We start from the raw sequence: 19,090 nt of genomic DNA, 5'->3' as shown, positions 1-19,090 counted from the left end.
GTACTTCAGAATGTTATCACTGCTTTTTGAAATAAGAATTAGCTTTTTAGTAACTCCTGGCCATTGATTTCAGCAAGCAGAAACAGCACTATTATATTACTTGTACAGTCAGGAAAACAGAAATGGAAGTGTAATTTGCCCCAGGTCACAGATTGAGTTAGGAATAGAATCAAAGGCTTTGCTCCTACTTTTTCTATGGTTACCAATTACTTTAACTTCATTCCCAGTACCTTAGAACAAGATTGCTCTACCTAATGGCTTTAATGCTGTGATTTGTGTAGCCTAATCTTTTCAAATGGTGGTCAAACAAATAGAATAATCTTTCATGTACAAATTGTTCTATTAAATTAGCTGAAATGTTACTTTCTTGAGTCCTTGGTAATTTAATAACTGAACTCTATTGAATTAGACCTGTAAATACAGAAGGGTACATTGATAGGATATTTTGCAGGGAAGTTTATAACTCAATTACCAAAAAAAAAAAAAAAATTCTTGGTGTTAGCCTAGAAGTAATTTAAAGATTTTCCTTTTCTGGTTAAGGATAACTATAAAACTTTAGACCCAAAACAACAGCAAATACGATTATACAATGTGTCTGTTTTGTTCCATGGAATTGCTTTTTAGTAGTCTTTATACAATGTTTTCTTATCTTTATTGTCAGTGTTTGAGTGTTCAATTGGTATGTTATAATATATTAGATGTCCTGTATCCCACTCACCCCGCAAACACTTTTTGGCGTCCTGAAGGGCTGAAGCCCCCTAGCAGTTGCCTCTGTACTAAAGCCACACGCTTGAATAACCAAGATAATGCCTAAGGTGCACCTCTTATTCACTTCTTTTAAAAAAAAAATTAAAAATAATTCTTAGCAAGCCTAGTTATTTGATGATAGCAAAATTGGACAGTAGGCATGTATTATAGAGGCAAGCACCATGACAGCTCATGGTGTAAAATGGAAAAAAGAGACAGAAAAACTAAAGTATACACAAGACTATACTACAAAATTATCTGATGATGGATGTTCACATGATAACACAGAATCATCAAGAATGGTTTGAATTATACCCAATAACACTTTTTAAGAAAACAGAAAATATGTGATAAATTTGTAAAGATTTCTTCACAAAATACTTAAGGAACAAACTTGAGCCACCTGGTTGTTCTAATTATCTGGAGCATACGCTAATGTTTTTCCCAAGTTGTGTATAAATGCAACATTGCTTTCTTCTACAAGGGTGAGGGGAATTAAAATGGAATTTCATAGTGACTTTGATGATTAGCCTGGTGCCCAAAGAACAAGATCTCTTAGGTCAGAAGAAAAACTAGTTGAGTATTAGATGTTTATTACTGAATAAATTTGAAGTTCAAGGCTTTTCTTGGCAAGTCTATATTAGAGATTGATATTTTGTACATGATTCTTATAATTATTACAAAAATAATTTTCACTAATATTCCATGAGGTATTATTTTGTTAATAAGAGCAGTTTATGGTTATTTGAGTACATGTATTAGTGCTTCCATTAAATTGTAGCCCTCTGTAAGAGATGGACTATTCTATTTTCATTTTATTTCTTTCAGCTTTGTATCCTTTACAGCAAGCACATAGCAGTATATACATAGTAAGTAAGCACTTCATAGAGTTTCAGCTAGCTGCCTTTGTTCACTCATTTTCAATCATATCCAAATCTTAATGACCCCATTTAGGGTTTTCTTTGCAAAGATACTGCAGTGGTTTGCCATTTCCTTCTCCAGTTCATTTTACAGATGAGGAAACTGAGGCAAAAAGGATTAATTGACTTACCCGGGGTCACATAGCTAATAAGTGTCTGAGGCCAGATTTGAATTCAGGAAGATGAGTCTTCCTGACCCCATGCCCAGTGAGCCACCCAGCTGCCCAATAACAAATTTGTTATTTGTGATGCATATGAACTACTAGTTTAAGACAAATGTCTACTTTGTTCAGCTCAAAGTGATTGCCTTTTTCCAGTGACCTTTCTGAGTACTTTTTATTACTTTAGCTGTGTTTCAACCTTATTCCCCTTTTCCTTAGTCACATAAACCCAAGTGTATCATTTCTTATTTGTCTTTATATTCCATCAGCACCCAGTGCAGGCCTCTCTATATAGAAATAATAATAATAATAGCTAGTATGTATAGAGAGCTTTAAGATTTACAAAGCACTTTACATTGTTATTTCATTTGTTCCTCACAACTGTGATTTAGGTGCTATTATTATTCCCATTTTATAGATGAGGAAAACGAGGCCTCGAGGTTGTGACTTGCTGAGGATCATAGCTAGTAAGGGTCTCAAGACAGCATTTGAAATTGGGTCTTTCTGAATCCATATTCAACATTCTTACCCACTCTACCATCTAGATACCGCCAGAGAAAAGGTGCTGAAGAAATATTTACTGTATTACCTTTTGAAGGTATAATGCTAGGTTTTGTTGAAAAAAATAATTTCTTAAATGCCTCAGGCCAGACCTAGAACTTGGAATTGGTCTTAGTCTGTGTGTGTGTGTGTGTGTGTGTGTGTGTGTGTATGTGTGTGTATTTAGTGTACTGTTGGTTTCCATATCAGACTTACTAGTATGCAGTATCTTTTACCTTGATAAGACACCGTGGTGGTAGTGGAAAGAAAACTAGACTTGGAGTTAGAACCCTGGGATTTGAGTCCCAACTCTGGCACTCTGTAGGGCTGTGTGTGTGTGTGTGTGTGTGTGTGTGTGATATTTAGCATATGTATAATATATAGTTACATAGTGCTTTAAGTTTTGCAGAGAACTTTTATATATGTGAACTCATTTGATCCTCCCAAACCCTGTAAGGCAGATTATTATTGTTATCCCTGTTTTACAGATGAGGAAACTGAGGCAGGGAGTAGTTAAATGATTTGCCCTGGGTTACACAGTTAGTAAATGTCTGATACAGAATTTGAACTCAGGTCTTCCTGACTTCACATTTTCCACTGTGTGAGTTTAGGTAAATCACTAGTTAGTAAACATTTGTTAAATAGTTACAATATACCAAACTCTGGTTATACAAAGAAAGGCAAAAGATAGTCCCTGCTCTCAAGGACCTAATGGGGGAGAAGATATCTAAAAAAAATTACGTGCGAATACAAGTCCAACGTTCTTTCCAACAGCAGTTAATTGATTTCTTTTACCATTATGAATGGGGGTTGGAGAGAGAGAGAGAGACTGAGATTTTTTCTAACTTTAGAGTAGAACTGTCTACACTTTTGCTTTGGCTTGAGCAATTTGTCTTTATCCATCCACCTTCATGAAAAATATATTTTGTTATAGTTTGACTCAGCAGACTGGATGTTCCATGGAAAGATGGAACCTATTTAAAAAGTACTTTTCATTAAATAGGTTGATTTTTTTTCAGTCATTTGCTAAAATAGCTTTCATTTTAATGGAGCTAACATTTTATTAAACATCAGAGTAAAGAATATTCTTTCTATCCCTAGTTTTTAAGAAGACTTTGTATTTTAATAGCCTCTTTGATCTTAGGATCTTAAATACTCCAAAGCCTCTAGTGGCATGCAGTAATAACATTGCTGTTTTATTGGTTGTTACAAAATTATTAAAAAAAGCATCCTGTTTGATGACCAATAAAACAAAAGGGTAGAATTTAAGTCTTTTAAGTATGTCAGATCTTACTTTAACTCTTCAAAGTCTTTAAAACAAATCACCCTCATCCCCTTAAAACCCAACCAGCCAACCAGAATGGAACACAATCTTGTCCTGGGGATAAAACGATGAAACATGACAATCCTTGCCCTCTAGATGCTTAAAAATGCAGAAAAAGTCTAATCCCTTTTTCATATGCCAGTCCTTCTAATACTTGAAGACAGTGATTATATTGCTTACTAGATAGAGAAATAAAGCCATTTGCTAAGTGCTTACTATGTACAAGGTGTTGCAGATAGATATTCAAGTAAGCCAGTCAATCCTTGCCCTCAAGAAACTTACATTCTAATATTTCCCCTAAATTTCTCTTCTTCAGGCTAAACACCCCAGTTCCTTCAGCTGATTCTTGGGTGACTTGAACTTGAGGCCCATCATCATGTTGCTTTAACCCGGATGCTTCCCAGTTTATCACTGTCCTTGAAATATGAGACCCAGAACTATGCACAGTACTCCAGATATAGTCTTGACGAGGTTGAGGGGTGGTGGGGAACCCTAAAATACCGACAGTCCAGGTCATGCTAGAATGAATTCGACTCAAGCCTTCTTAATGCCAAAGAAAACAAAGTTTATTAAAGATTCGCCAAATTGGGTTGCCTCTTAAGGAGCCTAAGCATTTGTGACACTTGTATTCACAAGCGGGCCAGACGGAATCCCAGCTAGACAGAGTCTGAGCTGGATTGAATCTGAGCGCCTTCATGGAGGCAAGGTGGGACTTAAATACAGAAAAGAGTATAGGAGGAATGGGGGTTGAGGGGGCAGGGAGTCTGGTAGTCTAGAGTGATGGGAGAAGAAGTTCAGGAAGGGACTCCAAGGAGGATCAAAGGCTGGAAACAGCTGGAGGTAATCAACAAACATCAGACTAGGGGGTGCCTAGGTGGGAAGCAGGTAGGGCAATCAAGAGATAACAGACCCTGGTCACAGATTTGAGTATGAAAGGTCAGATTCTGTGAGGAGATAGAGGGAGAGCTCAATTTGAGTATGAAAAGCCAGATTAAGTGAGGAGATTCCAGGGGAGCTCAAGGAAGTTCCCAGAGTCTGAACCCCATCAGTCTGAGAAGGACAGAGTCCTGCACAACCTGTGGTCTGTGGGCCTCTTTCAGGCACCAAAGGATTTTGGGAAGCTCAAGAAAAACATAGAGGAAAATATTTACAGGCCGCCAGAAATCCTTTGGCATGCCCTAGGCCGCTTACAGCCCGCACACAGTAGATTGTGCAGGCCTTGTATAGTGGGGCAATTATATTTCATGCCCTTCTACATGAAGCGGTTTCTACCCTCAACTGCTAGTGCCTCCCTAATTTCTTTGTATGTATTTGTTTGATTAACTTTGTAATTGTGCTGTGTAGATTGGTATATCTGCTACTCTGTCCCATAGAATGTAAGTTCTTTGAAAGTAGAAATCTAGGAATCGTTTAATTCGTTGTTTTTGTGTCCCCAGAGCCTGGTGCTTAATAGATACTTTTCAACTGATTGATTAGCGTTTACCTGTTTAGGTCTGGATACTTGACCTGTGGAGGGCACGTGGTGAGTTAGTGGCAGAGATTGAACTAGAACTCACTTATGCTGGCTATTCAGTTCCTTATTTCAATATAACCCACCAATACAATGAATACAAAGTGTAAAGTTTTACTGTTTACAAGCTAGGACTAAAACAAGATAGAAAAGGACATGGGATTTCCTTTGTAAGATTCATTCCACAGTGTCTTATGCATAGAATTTCAAATTGGAATGGACCTTAAAGACATCCAGTCCTCATTTTACAAATGAAGAAACTGAGGCCCAGAGAGGTTAAATGACTTGCCTGGGAAGGAAAACGTTTTTCAACACAGGTTCTTAGAATCCTTCTGGCGTAAAATGTCGTTCATTTGTCATATTTCGTAACTAAGGATCTCTGAGGAACAATCTTATTAGAGTAGACCAGGAGTTCTTAAGCTGTAGTCCAAAAATTTTTTAAAACATTTTTGTGTTTCAGTATAGTTGGTTGCTTTTCGTAACCCTATGTATTTTATTTTAGGCATTTAAGAACATTATTCTGAGAAGTAGTCCACAGTCCTCAACAGATTGCCAAAAGGGTCCATGACACAAAATAGGTTGTTAAGAGTTGGAGTGCTACTACACTTGGAGTAGACTGAATCTTTATTGCTAATTATTATTTATTATTAGTTGATATAAAGAGTTTGAATGCAAAGCTTCAGAAGGTAATAGCCCTTTTCAGCTGATTTCTCAAAACTATCTTTATCCATACATGAATGGGGTTGGATTAGATGAACTCTGATCCCTTCCAACTCCAAACCTGTAAAGAGTAACTATGATTTTCTCAAAACCCATTAAACTTCTTACTTGGTTGGCGTTGCATGATGCATATCAGTGCAACACTGTCTCTTCTCCCTTTTTTTCCTTTACTTCTTTGCCAGTCCCCTTGTAACAAGCTCATCTTGGTCATTGTATTTACCATTCTTTAGTCATCTCATGATTTTTGTTGGATTTACTAAAATAAGCTATCTCTAGGACAGGTTTTCTGCCCAGGGCTTTGCAGTTCAATTTTTAGTTTTGTTGATAGAATTACATAGTTACATCTCCACATATTACACCCCCTTAATGTCTATATTTGACTTTGTCTTCTCTGTTCCAGTGTTTCCCAGAGTGAAATTTTTTTTGTCTTCTCTTAACTAGTGTCTTTTCTTTTCCTATACTGAGAGCATGATATAGAGGAAAGAATACTTAGGTACAGGACCTCACACTGCCACTTATTTGCCTTAAGAAGTCACCTAGTCTGAGAGCAAAATCTGTTTCCTCTTCTGGAAAACTGAGCAGGGTACAATGGGACTCTTAACTTAGCTCTAGACACCTTACTATTACCTAATTGATAATGATGTAGAGACAAAATAACACACTCCCTACTTCTTAGTATCTAGAACTGGAAGAGATCTTAGAAATCTAGTTAAAGCTTAGCTTTTTATAGATGAAAAAACTCATAGTATCTAGAGCTGAAAGAGATCTTAGATATCTAGTCAAAGCTTCTCTCTTTATAAATAAAGAAACTAAATCTCAGAAGGCAAGGGACACACAACTGGGATTTTAATTTGGTCTGATGACTTCCAATTCTCTGTTCTTTCCACTATTCTGTATTTCCTTTTTTAGGTAGATATCTAACTTGATGATCCTCTTAGCATCTTTGCCAAAATTTGATTCTCTTTCATGTTTTGCAGATCCACTCTATTTGGTTATTTTCTCCCCTAGTCCCTAGGTACCAGCTACTTTGTTTATATCTTTGTATTCCTAGCACCTAGCATAATGCTGTGCATATAGTAGCCATTTGTTAAATTGATTGCAGGTGCTGATTATCCTCCTCTCATTGAGTAGCTGCCATCTTCCCATTTCCAAATAAAAATTATATCAGTAAGGCTTCAGAAAATCAGCCTTCACTGGACTGCGAGCCCTTTGTTGAGTTCTTCCTTAAGTCTGAAGAAACGCCAACCAATGCCAGTTCTTAGTATTAATTTCCTTTATGATCAAAAGAGGATAGAGCATTACTGGTCCAGTTTCTTATTTTTGGATTAAGTGCGAAGTTTTTATGAAGTACAATATACCGATTTTTTTTTTACTCTGTAGAGCTACATACTGCAATAAAGAAGTAATTTTCCGACTTCCAGTGTTGGCAGCTTTGGGGGCAATAAGGAGAACAGTGTTAGAGACAGGACTTTGAACTTGAGTCTTCCTGATTCCAGTGTCCCGACTTTTTTATTTTAAATCATGATTTTCAAAGCATCCACTACTTTTAAAATAATTTCCTCCTAACCTGTTTTTCCAGATTAGTTTTTGATATCATATATTTTACATTTTCTTCTATCTCATTACATTTTCAGCGATCTCCAGATACTAAAATCTCAAGATTTCTTTTCATGTTTCTTTGCAAGACAATAGTTAAAACAATTCTCTCAAGTTTCTGTTCCTTTCTCTAGCATCGCAATCTCTCAAACCATCACAATGTCTCCAGAATAAATGATAGTTAAACATTTTATTGACTCTTAAAAGATACAGTATCTGTATGGGAAAGGTTATTAAAGCTAGTTGTTACATTTCACCTCCTGGCAAAAATGTTCGTTTCCTGGTAATTATTTGGAGGTACATCAAGTCCATCTTAATAGCATATGAATATACATATCATTGTACTTGACAGCTGCCTCAAAAGGGAGGAGAGGGAACAATACCATACTAGCAATAGTAATAACAATTCCTGAATTTAACAAATCAAGTCAACAAGCTGACGTAAGTGCTTACAGTATGCCAGGCACTGTGTTAAATGCTGGAAATACAAGGGAAGGTAGAAACCATCCTGTCCTTAGGGTCCTTCCTCACAATCTAATGAAGTAGACAATGCAAATAACTATGTACCAGCAAGATACATCCTGGTTAAATTGAAGGTAATCATAGAGGGAAGGCACAATACATGCATAACCCTGAATATACACATCAAAAAATACAAAGCAACATTGTATATAATTAAACAATGAATTACATCAAGCCAAATGTGTACATTTCTGCAACATTATAATTTATAATGTTATGCACTGAAAGGTTCTAATTCTTTTGTGACTTACTGGTCTTTCTGCATCTATACCTAAGGCAGTTGAGGATATAAGCTCACCATGAGTAAGTCTTCTCTTGTGTTCATTCAGTTGAAATATCCAATAGGTAGATGGAACCTGGAGGTCAGGGGAGAGAGGTTAGGGTTGGATATATACATCTCAGAATCATCGACATAGTAAATGCACGGGAGGAGATCAAGTGGAATAGGGAAGAGAGAAGAGAAGAGCACACAGGATAGAATATTGAGGGAACACTCATTATTAGCCGATATGATGTGAATGAAGAACCAGCAAAAGAGACTAAGAAGTAGTAGGTAGGAGGAGAGCCAGGAGAAAGCATTGTCACAAAAACCAAAAGAGAAGAGAGTATCCAGAAGAAGGTGATTGATGCTATCAAAGGCTATAGAGAGATCAAAAATGATGAAAACTGAGAAAAGACTGTTTAGATTTGGCAATTAATAGTATATGCTATGTAACTTAATATGGAAATTTGTTTTGCACATCTCTCCATATTTGTAATGGGTTTTATTTTTTCTTGTTTTCTCAATTAGGGGAAAGGAAGCATTTGGAACTTTAAAACAAAATTGAGTTTAAAAAGTATATGTTAAATTGTTCCCCCTCGCTAAGGAAATAAAAAAAGGACAGTGTAGCAATGTTTTAAAGAGTTAGTGATTTTCATTATTTTGAAGGGGATTTCTCTTTAAATGATACCAATTACAACCCAGAGGGGTTCTGTAGTCTAAGCAAAGGTAGGATTGTATAATATAACTGTTGAATTTGAACCCCACAAACACATTAAATAAAGCTCTTTTATAAATATAGCTATTGTCTCTAAGAAATTTGAGTGAAGAATAAATGAAATTCAGGCACCAGAGAACTGCCCAGACTTGGTGTAGAATATTCTTAGCTACTCTCCTACACACTCCATCTCTCATTTAATTGAATTTTTAAATGTTAAAATCCTTGGTTTGGTTTGAACAAATACAAGAGTGAAGCATAAGGGATGAGGGGAGAAATCCTTTCATGAGGATCTTTAACAAAAAACTGGGTTCTTTTTGTCAGGTATATATAAACTGACAATGCATTTTCATCATTTCTTAGACATTTAAGTACTAATTACATTTAATCAGTTAACACCTGTTGACCTGAAAACTTGGTTAAAGAAAGGCAACAGGCTAAATGCATACATTTTATGATTTAATTAATTAATTGATCAATTCCCTATTAAAGAAAACGGTAACATAATGCATTATGGAGCCAGAAATATTCTGGCTACCCAGTGCAGAAATCTTCTGGCTTATATATATTTTGCCATGAGAAAGAAACTCTCCTAATTAAGCAAACCATAAATTCAGTAAGATAGGACAATTAACAAAGTAATGTCAGTTGGGCCTTGCAATTCCAGTCTGGGTAAACACATGTCTCAGTGATAAGGAGGGAAATCCCACCACTAGTAAGTGGCAGGCTTCCTGCCCTAAACAGATAACTGACATAGGAAAGGGTAAACAAAGTTCAATAGAAATTACGACCTAAGATGTCTATATTTTCTTTACCATTAATATGCCATAACATAGTATATGTCTGTAAATATTAAGATATGGAAAACATGCCATTATTCAAGATAGTGTCTTAGGTTAAAGGTCTCTTAAGGAATGCAGAGTCAGCCTTGGCTGGCTTTGTTGACATAGGAAGAGGCACCCTCTGAGTTTGCTTCAGGGAGAACAAAGAGATTATTCCAAAATTTTATTTTAAACATTATCACACCTAATGTTCACTATTATTTGTCCCGTCCCTAGTCAGCCTGAAATGTATCTCCCCCCTCCCTCCCCATTTAACTCTGCTTCTTAAAATCCTTAACTTCAGAGCTCAGTTCAAGTATTCTTGCTGCCTTCCCTGATATACCCCAGAAGCTAGTTGGTAGTTGTTTTTTCCCTTTTAACATTACCTTACATTTATGAATAGAGCACTGGGTTTAGATTGGCTTTAAAATTCTCTCTCAGACATTTTTCTGTCTATATGTCCCTGGTCAAGTCACTTACCTTCTCTCAACTTCAGATTCTTAGTCTATAAAAAGAGCACTTCATCACGTGGTTGTGAGGTTCAAATAAGATAATATATCTTTATCTCAGTAGATATATTGCACTATTATTTACTTTTCTGTGTTAACCAGAATGAAGGATGAAATGGATTAAATACTTTTTGATATGTAAATATTTTACGTACAATCTTGAATAAAACCTGAAAGAAGTGTTTCCTGATACCCCTTAATGCTAATGCCTTCCCTTTGTTGGTTATCTACAATTTATTCTCTACATATCTCTGTATGTGGGCAGAGCTGTTTGTATGCTATCTCCTTCCCCCCCTCCCCCCCCATTAGACTGTGAGCTCCTTGAGAGCAGGTACTGATTTTTGCCTTTCTTCATTTTCCCAGCACTGTGTACCATATGACACATAGTAGGCACTTAATAAATACTTGTTGACTGACTATATACAAAATATGTTCTACAATATACCCATTGAGGCCAAGCCAACAAGTACCTCACAAATAGTACATACATGTTTAATAAACGTTTACTGACTATGTTCCAGAATGTTAAGATCTGGAAGGGACTTTAGAGTTCAACTAATTCAGTATTTCCCAAATATGAGCTCTCCATTTCTCCTTGTGGGATGTGGAGCACGAATTGTCATTCAGACCCTCTCAGGACAGTGCAAAGCAGTGGCAAAAAATTATTGAATGTTTTCAAGCACAACTTCTTAGATATACACTTTCTAAAAATTAAAATAAACTTCAAATCAAAGTCAATAAATGTTTGAGGAATGTAGCAAATTTATTCCAATAAATAATAAATGTAGTGCAGAAATCATTTCATGTGATTATATTATATATGTAAGAAATATCAAATTGTTATGTGTTGAATCTCAAAGTAAGTATAAATGTATCACCATTAGTCAGCTTTCATTCATGACACAGTTCTTTCATAATGCTGTTTACTATATTCGAATAATGAAATCTTTGAACTCAGAATTAAACAATATTTGTTGAAGAAGTTAAAAGTTCTATAATATGTTTTGTTTCTCATTTCTGTTCATTTCATTAAGTATACTATATATATAATAAGCTGGTGTAAAGATTGAAATAACTTGACAGTGGTTATAGATAATAATTTGAAAATTTCCACAATTAAATTGAATTGCCTTAACTTTAAAATTATGTTTTTATTTTTTAAAAATGAAATAACATCCCTTTTATGCATAAATACATAAGTGATTTGAAGAGAAAATCCACCAGAGCAGCTAAAACTAATATAAACAAAGACAGCAGGCATAGTTTAAGTAGAAGAAAATGCAGAAAGATAAAGTAAAAAGCTCAAATACAGAAAATAGGATCCACTGTATTTTTCTTTAGGATTCCTAAGTACTGTTATTTTTTTAAAAATGCATTTTTATTGAAAGCCTTAGTTTTTACATCACCCACATATCCAAATATATCCCCCTCCCACCTCAAGGGCCACCCTTTATAGCAAAGAATAAAAAAGAAAAGAAATAGTTCAGAAAAACTAAGAAATCCACCAGATAAAACCTAGCATTTTCTGGAGTGTAGAATGTTTCCAGTCTCCCACCTCTGCAAAGAAGGACAAATGTATCTTTTCATATCTGATCTTTAGGGCCAAGTTTGGTCATTATAATTTTCATAGAATTCAGTTTTAATTGTTTTGTTGTTTTTTTCCATTTACATGGATGTCGACAATTTATTGTTGTTCTCTGGTTGTACTTGCTTCATTTTTGCATCACTTAATATCATCCCATGCTTTTCTGTATTTATTATATTCAACATTGATTACAGAGCAGTAATATTGCATTACATTTATATACCGCAATTTACTTAGCTGTTTACTCATTAATAGCCATCTACTGTTTCTAGTTCTGTTAATGCTGAAAATGCTACTATGATATTGTGGTGTTTATGGGTCCTGCCTTCTATCTTTGATCTCCTTGAGGTATGTGCCTAATAATTGGATCTCTGAGTTACAGGACAGAAATGTTTTATTCACTTCCTCCACATAATTCCAAACTGCTTCCCAGAGCAGTTGCACTAATTCACAGCTCCATCAACAATGTATTAGTGTGTCTACCTTTCCTCAACCCCTCCAAAATTGACTCTTCTCATCTCATCAGGGTTATGACAAGTACTATTACTGATGGAGACGAAACACCACTTTATTTTCTTTGTAAGAATGCTTTAACTCCAGATAGCATGAAATCTTTTGAAATGACATCTTTAAAGGGTGCATTCAAAAGGTATGTACATTATTTTTAAAACCAATTTTACCATGTCTTTGACATTGAAAGGATCATTTGAATCTTTACAAAGTTGTTCACATAATTTCTAAAATGTAAAAAGCCTCATTCATTCAATTGAGGAAATATTAGTGTAGACATGGATATAGTCAGAGTCATGCTTGATAAATCATATACAAAGCAACTTCTAATGGTTCTACTTGTAGATAATATGATGGTACAGAGAATCATATATACCTTTTTGATCAATTGATTGAGAAGCATTTCCCCTTTTTGTATTGCAAGTAGATAAAGCAACAGTTACAGTTAAAAACACTTTAATTACTTATGTATGATATTTTGTTGAAAACTCAAGGAAAATTTATAACAGTGCCTTACTAATAATGTTTTCAGTGTTTAATACCTTTTTTTTAAAAAATTATTTATTTATTTTTAGTTTACAGCTTTCAGTTTCACAAGCTTTTGAGTTCCAGATTTTCTCCCCGCTAAGCAGTATGCAGTCCAAGATAGGCTCTACATAGACATTCACATTAACATATTTTCACATTAGTCATGTTGCAAAGAAGAATTGTAACCTATGGGATGAACCCTGAGAAAGAAAAAACAAAACAGAAGAGAGAAAGGGCAAATAGTATGATTTGATCTGCGTTCAGACTCCATAATTCTTTCTCTGGATGTGGATAAGCATTTTCCATCATGACACTTTAGGAGTTTTCTTAGAACCTTGCATTGCTGAGAAAAGCCAAGTCTATCAGAGTTATTCATCCCACGTTGTGTACATAACTGTGTACAGTGTTCTGCTGGTACTGCTCCCCTCGCTCAGCATCAGTTCATATAAGTCCAGGTTTTCTTGAAGTCTGCTTGCTCATCATTTCTTAAGCATAGTAGTTTTCCATTGCGTTCATATACCACAACTTCTTTAGCCATTCCCCAATTGAAGGGCATCCTCTTAATTTCTAATTCTTTGCCACCATAAAAAAGAGCTGCTATAAATATTTTTATGCATGTGAGTCCTTTTCCCATTTGTATGATATCTTTGGGATATAGTCCTAGAAGTGGTAGTGCTGGGTCAAAGGGAATGCGCATTTTTATAGCATAGTTCCAAATTACTCCTCAGAATGGTTGGATCAGTTCACAACTCCACCAACAATGCATTAGTGTTCTAATTTTCCCACAACTTCACCAGCATTTATAATTTTCCTGTTTTGTCTTGTTAGCCAGTTTGACAGGTGTGATGTACCTAAGAGTTGTTTTGATTTTCATTTCTCTGTCAATAATGATTTGGAACATTTTTTCATATGACTATAGATATCTTTAATTTTTTCCTGTGAAGACTATTCATACCATTTGACCATTTATCAATTGGAAAATGACTTGTATTCTTATAAATTTGACCCAGTTCTCTATATATTTTAGAAATGAAGCCTTTATCAGAGACACTAGTTGTAAAACTTCTTTCCCAGTTTTCTGCTTCCCTCCTAATCTTGGTTGCATTGGCATTATTTGTAAAAAAAAAAAAAAAAAAATCTTTTCAATTTAATGTAATGAAAGTCATCCGTTTTGCATTTCATAATGTTCTCTATCTCTTCTTTGGTCATGTATTTTTCCATTCTCCATAAATCTGATGCATAAATTATTCCTTGTTCTCCCAGATTGCTTATCCTGTCAGCCTTTGTATCTAAGTTGTGAATCCATTTTGACTTTATTTTGGTATATGGTATAAGATATTGTTCTATGTCCAGTTTCTGCCATACTATTTTCTAGTTTTCCCAGCAGTTTTTGTCAAATGGTGAATTCTTATCCCAGAAACTGGAGTCTTTGGATTCATTGTTTAATTTCTAAAAAGTAAAATTACATATGGGGGAACTGTATTCCGTGTCAGCATAAAACAAGTCTATAAGCACTTTATTAAAAATGTAATACAATTTGGACACCTTGCAAGCTTCGTGGACAATTGTTTTGAGAAATATGAGTGATGAACTGCATAAGGTTTTTCAAGTTGTTATAGGAGGACTCAGCTTCATAAAAATGCAGTCCCAGTATACTTTTTACCCAAGGATGTCAGTGATATAGAGAGATCCTGTATTATACAGTAAGATATTTATAGCAATATTTTTTGTAGAAGAAAAGGATTGGAAACAGTAAATGTCTGTGGATTGGGGAATGGCTAAAGATATTATGGTACATAAATGTAATGAAATATTACTGTACCATAAGAAACTGAATGTGAAAATACAGAAGCATGGGAAGACTTATATGAACTAAGTAAATATAAAGTTAAGTAAAATAAGTAGAACCAGCAAAACAGCATATACATTGACTACAACAAAGCTATTAAAATAGAATTTGAGGGCATTTATTACTGAAAGAATAGTTCTCCACATGTTAACATTTTATCTGAAATGTTTGTTTTTCAGCCCTGGAAGAAAGCGAGACTTTTCCCCTGTTTCCTGGAACCAGTACTTTGAATCCATGGAAGATGTGGTGGTAGAGAGTGACACTGGCAAAGATATATCCTTTAGGGTTTTCAGAATACCTTCTTCTTGTCTTTATTCCCTTGAATTTGTTCCCCAGAGTATATATGCACTGTGATGAATGTCACTGATAAATCCAAACCAGTTATCTCCAGACTTATCTCATGACTAGGTTAGAGAAATTGGAAATTATTTTTACGTGTAACTGGAGAAAAATAAAATAGTAAATAAAAATTTGTTAACATTTAAAAAAAAGAAATTGGGATTAAATTTCAAAGCTTACTGTATCTCTTCAAAAATATCACAGAAAAGGTTTCAGGAGCTTTTAGTGAATATATGGGGCTCTGACTAATAGAAACCAGAATCCTCTGCCAGTTTCAAATGAGAACAAGTTATTTCTGATTAATATTTCAAATTGGAAGACATATCAATAGCCAGGGTTTTTTTAATTTTTTCTTTAATGTGACTATTGAACTATAATTTGTAAAGATGGGTGTGGATAAGAGTATAAAGAAACACAATCAAATAGAAATAAATTATCTTTAACTGTTCATACACTTTTCGAATTTATAAGAGTGGTTCAGAAGGCCCAGTCTTGTTGCTGCTGCATGGAGGAGGCCACTCTGCCCTCTCCTGGGCTGTGTTCACTGTAAGTAAGTTGCTGACAATAGAAGTTGATGTCGTTTGTGAGCTATTAGGAAGAGAACACTGAATTGTATTGACATTAGTTACATAAAGCCCTGGTAACAATAAGAATAATTTGAGGCAGATTCCCCTTGTCCTAGGTGAACTTGACTCAGATAATTATCTTTCCTCTCAACTTACGCAGTGGAGGACAGGCAGTTTGGGGATCATAGAGTCTTAAAAGCTGGAATGTTAAAAGCATCATTTAGTTTTCCCCCCTTTCCCTTTTTTTAATGACAAAGGAAACAGGCTCAGAGATGTAAAGTGACTTATAATGATCACAATGCTAATTATGGCTAAGGACGAACTAAAACTCAAATCTTTGGGTGTCATGCCAATGCTTTAACCACTATACCACACTCTTTTCCAAGAGGTATAATTTCTGGATTTGAGAAGATTAGAAAATTGGGTAAATTCAGAATATTTGTGATTCTAGGGTCACCTATTATCTGATTTTGTATGGGGAGGAGGATCTAAGTTACCCTGTTTGATTAATAATAATAGCTTGCATTTTAATAGCATTTAAGGTTTATAGAATATTTTCCAGTTTGATTGATTGAGGTGACTCTTGCCTTATGTAACTAGTGTTACTTTTTCTCCTCCAGAGTGCCTAGCTTAGTGGTTTATAAATAATAAAACACAGTATTTCTTCAATTAGACTATGATCTTCTTAAAAACAGGAGCCAAATTTTTATTTGTCTGTTAATTTTCTTTTTATCTATAGTAGGAACTGAATATTTAAATGCTTGTCAACTTGAGTACTCTTCCAACTTAATATCCTGTTACCATTTTGGTACATTCTCTATATCAAATTAAACTCACTATTCCTTTAGCACTTCATATGCTATCTGCCTCAGTGTCTTTGGTCATACTTTTCCAACTACCTCTAATGCTCTCCTTTACCAGTTTCTACCTGTCAGAATTTTAATCACGCTTCTGGGCGTAGCTCGAATGTCCTCAACCAGCCTAGTCTGCTCCCCTAACCAAATGTTACTTCTTATAAAATCCCTACAGTGCCTTTATAGTACTTACCAAATTCCATCTTATTATATTTTAAACTTATGATGGTGGAATATTAGAATAGGAAGGGACTTAGAATATAGAATTTCAGAGCTAGAAGGAAGTCAGAGGTACTCTAACCCTAACCCCCTGGTTTTACAGATTATAAAAGAGACCTCGACAGAGGAAATTACTTTGCCATAGTCACAAAAGTAGTAATTAATAGAGCTAAGATTTGAACCTAGTTATTCTGACTTAAATCTAGTTTTATTTTACCAAATAGGTAACTTCTTGAGTAAGCAAAACCTACTTCTGTTCTTTGAACATTGTAGGCACTTGATACATGTTTGTCTCAATAAAAGGGAGAGGAAGTTCTCATGGCTACCTACCTCCAAGATTTCTGGTACAGTGATTCATATTTATTGCTGCACTCTTACCATTTTATGCTGCACTCTTACCTTCCTTTTTCAGAGAACCCTTGGCTCCTCAGCACCACCTCCTCTTCCTTTTTCTCTGAGGTGGCAAGGAGGAGTGATGGTAAAATGCTGATATCTTTCTGATCACTGCTATTAGTCCTCTGCATACACCTTCTTCCCCTTACCTGGCAGTGGACTAGCCTGATAGTCTTCTGAGAGCTAGACAGGCAAAATCTCTTACTGCTAAAAGAGCCCATTATAAGTCTCTGCCCCCAGTTTCTTTCCCTTGCAGTCTGTCCTGCATATGTAGCCCCAGTAATAATCTTTAAGCAGCATCATCTTAATTCAGTTTCTGCATCAATAAAGCCTCTTTATTTGTTCTGGCCTGGTAAGAGTCATATTCCTTACTTAGATAGGGCAGGCTTCCATCTAAACTATGTGCCATCTAAAATGATTAGTATGATATCAGTTGCCAAATTCTGTTCTAAACTGACCTGAGATCTTGCTTAGTCTAGCCATGTTGATGTAGTTCTGGCTTTTTTGATATGAGGCTCAAATAGTAGATTAAAATCTGCAGCTGAGGAAAGGAAAGACTGTTGTGTCTCCATTGGTATGTCATATTCACATCACTGATTTGCTTTTCATTTGGGGACATACTCCAAATTATGAGAAACATAGTTTAAAAAAACCTCATCTATAGGTGATAGGGTATTAAAAAATAGGTAATTGAAATGAGTCACAAGATTACTAAAAAAGAATTGATTTTTTTTTTGAGCCATTTACAAAGATAAGTGGTGGTTGTACTATGACTCTTGAATGTTTTACACGTGCTCCAGGGCTCTTTATCTAGTCCAAGTTCACAGTCATTAGACTTGTTATTTTTATGAGTTTGTCTTAAATATTCAGGAACTCAAAAAGTGGGGAAGATTAAAGTTGGCAAACAAAAAGAGTTAGACTAGGCTCCTCCATGATTTTGCTAAATCCTAAGTTATTGTGTCATTACTTTGACGTAGATAATTACTACTCCCCTATTGACAGTGATTGCCTTTCCTATTGGGGTCATGCCTATAGATAGTTCTAATTGTCCCCTTGGATTATTTATATTATTCAGGCACCATTATTAGCTGCCAGAAATTTAGTTAGCTCTTTAAGTTTTACAAAGTTCTTTTAACAATCCTGTAAGGGAGCTAGTAAAATTATATTATCTATCTGTATTTATAGATAAGAGGGTAACTTACCTGCAGGCTGGTTAGTGGTAGCATCTAGATTCAAACCCTAATCTTTGACCTGTAAATCTAGTATTCTTTCCACTATATCCCTTCCCTTCCCACTACTCAGCAGACTTGCTGGGTTGGGTCTTTATTCTTCTCCCTAGTGGCATGGTGTCACAGAAAATGCTTCTCTCCATTGGTGGTAGTTGGGGTATTACTGTTTGCGAAAGGGCTTTGAAAATATAAAATGCTGTGCAGCTAGAAGTAGAATAACAATTTCCAAAACCCTCAATTACCTCAAACATGTGTAAGCCTAAAATGAAATAGCCTTTCATTGATAAATAGGTTATACAAGACATAAAATTTTAGAGCTCATCTTAAAATGCAATAGATTCCCTTAAATCATATAGCAAGCTTGTGATAGCACTTGTCTTCTGACTGCCCATCTAGTGTTTTTTCTTCTTCACCATGTTGCCTGCCATCTCTTCACAAAAACTAGGCAAACATTCCATTAGAAGAGTTGTTGTGGTTCTTTGCCATGTGAAAAACAGGACAAGAGATTTTAGATTATTAACATTATAAACAAAACAACTGTAGCAGGAAGACCAACTAACACTAAGGACTCTGCAGTCCAGGGATTCTGACTTTCTTGCTATTCATCACATGAAATATACCATCCCCAGACTTTGGGCATTTTCACAGATGTTGTCCATGTCTGGAGCTCC

At 35.3% G+C, this 19,090-nt stretch overlaps 1 protein-coding gene across 4 annotated transcripts in view; it reads left to right on the top strand.

The window, feature by feature from the left end:
* The window catches only part of PPME1 (protein phosphatase methylesterase 1), a 67,858-nt gene that overhangs the window by 2,789 nt on the left and 45,979 nt on the right, over window positions 1-19,090 (top strand). For 3 of the 4 annotated variants that reach the window (XM_072610878.1, XM_072610880.1, XM_072610879.1), the window contains exons 2-3: window positions 14,999-15,092; window positions 15,612-15,704. In XM_072610878.1, coding sequence (XP_072466979.1) covers window positions 14,999-15,092; window positions 15,612-15,704 — 187 coding nt within the window. Of the gene's footprint in view, window positions 1-14,998; window positions 15,094-15,611; window positions 15,705-19,090 lie in introns of all 4 variants that reach the window. The other variant, XM_072610881.1, reaches the window with a different exon arrangement.

Source organism: Notamacropus eugenii, chromosome 5 (genome assembly GCF_028372415.1).
Source record: "Notamacropus eugenii isolate mMacEug1 chromosome 5, mMacEug1.pri_v2, whole genome shotgun sequence".
Lineage (NCBI taxonomy): Eukaryota > Metazoa > Chordata > Mammalia > Diprotodontia > Macropodidae > Notamacropus > Notamacropus eugenii.
Note: the sequence above shows the minus strand (reverse complement) of the source record. Positions and strands in the feature narration are given on the sequence as shown.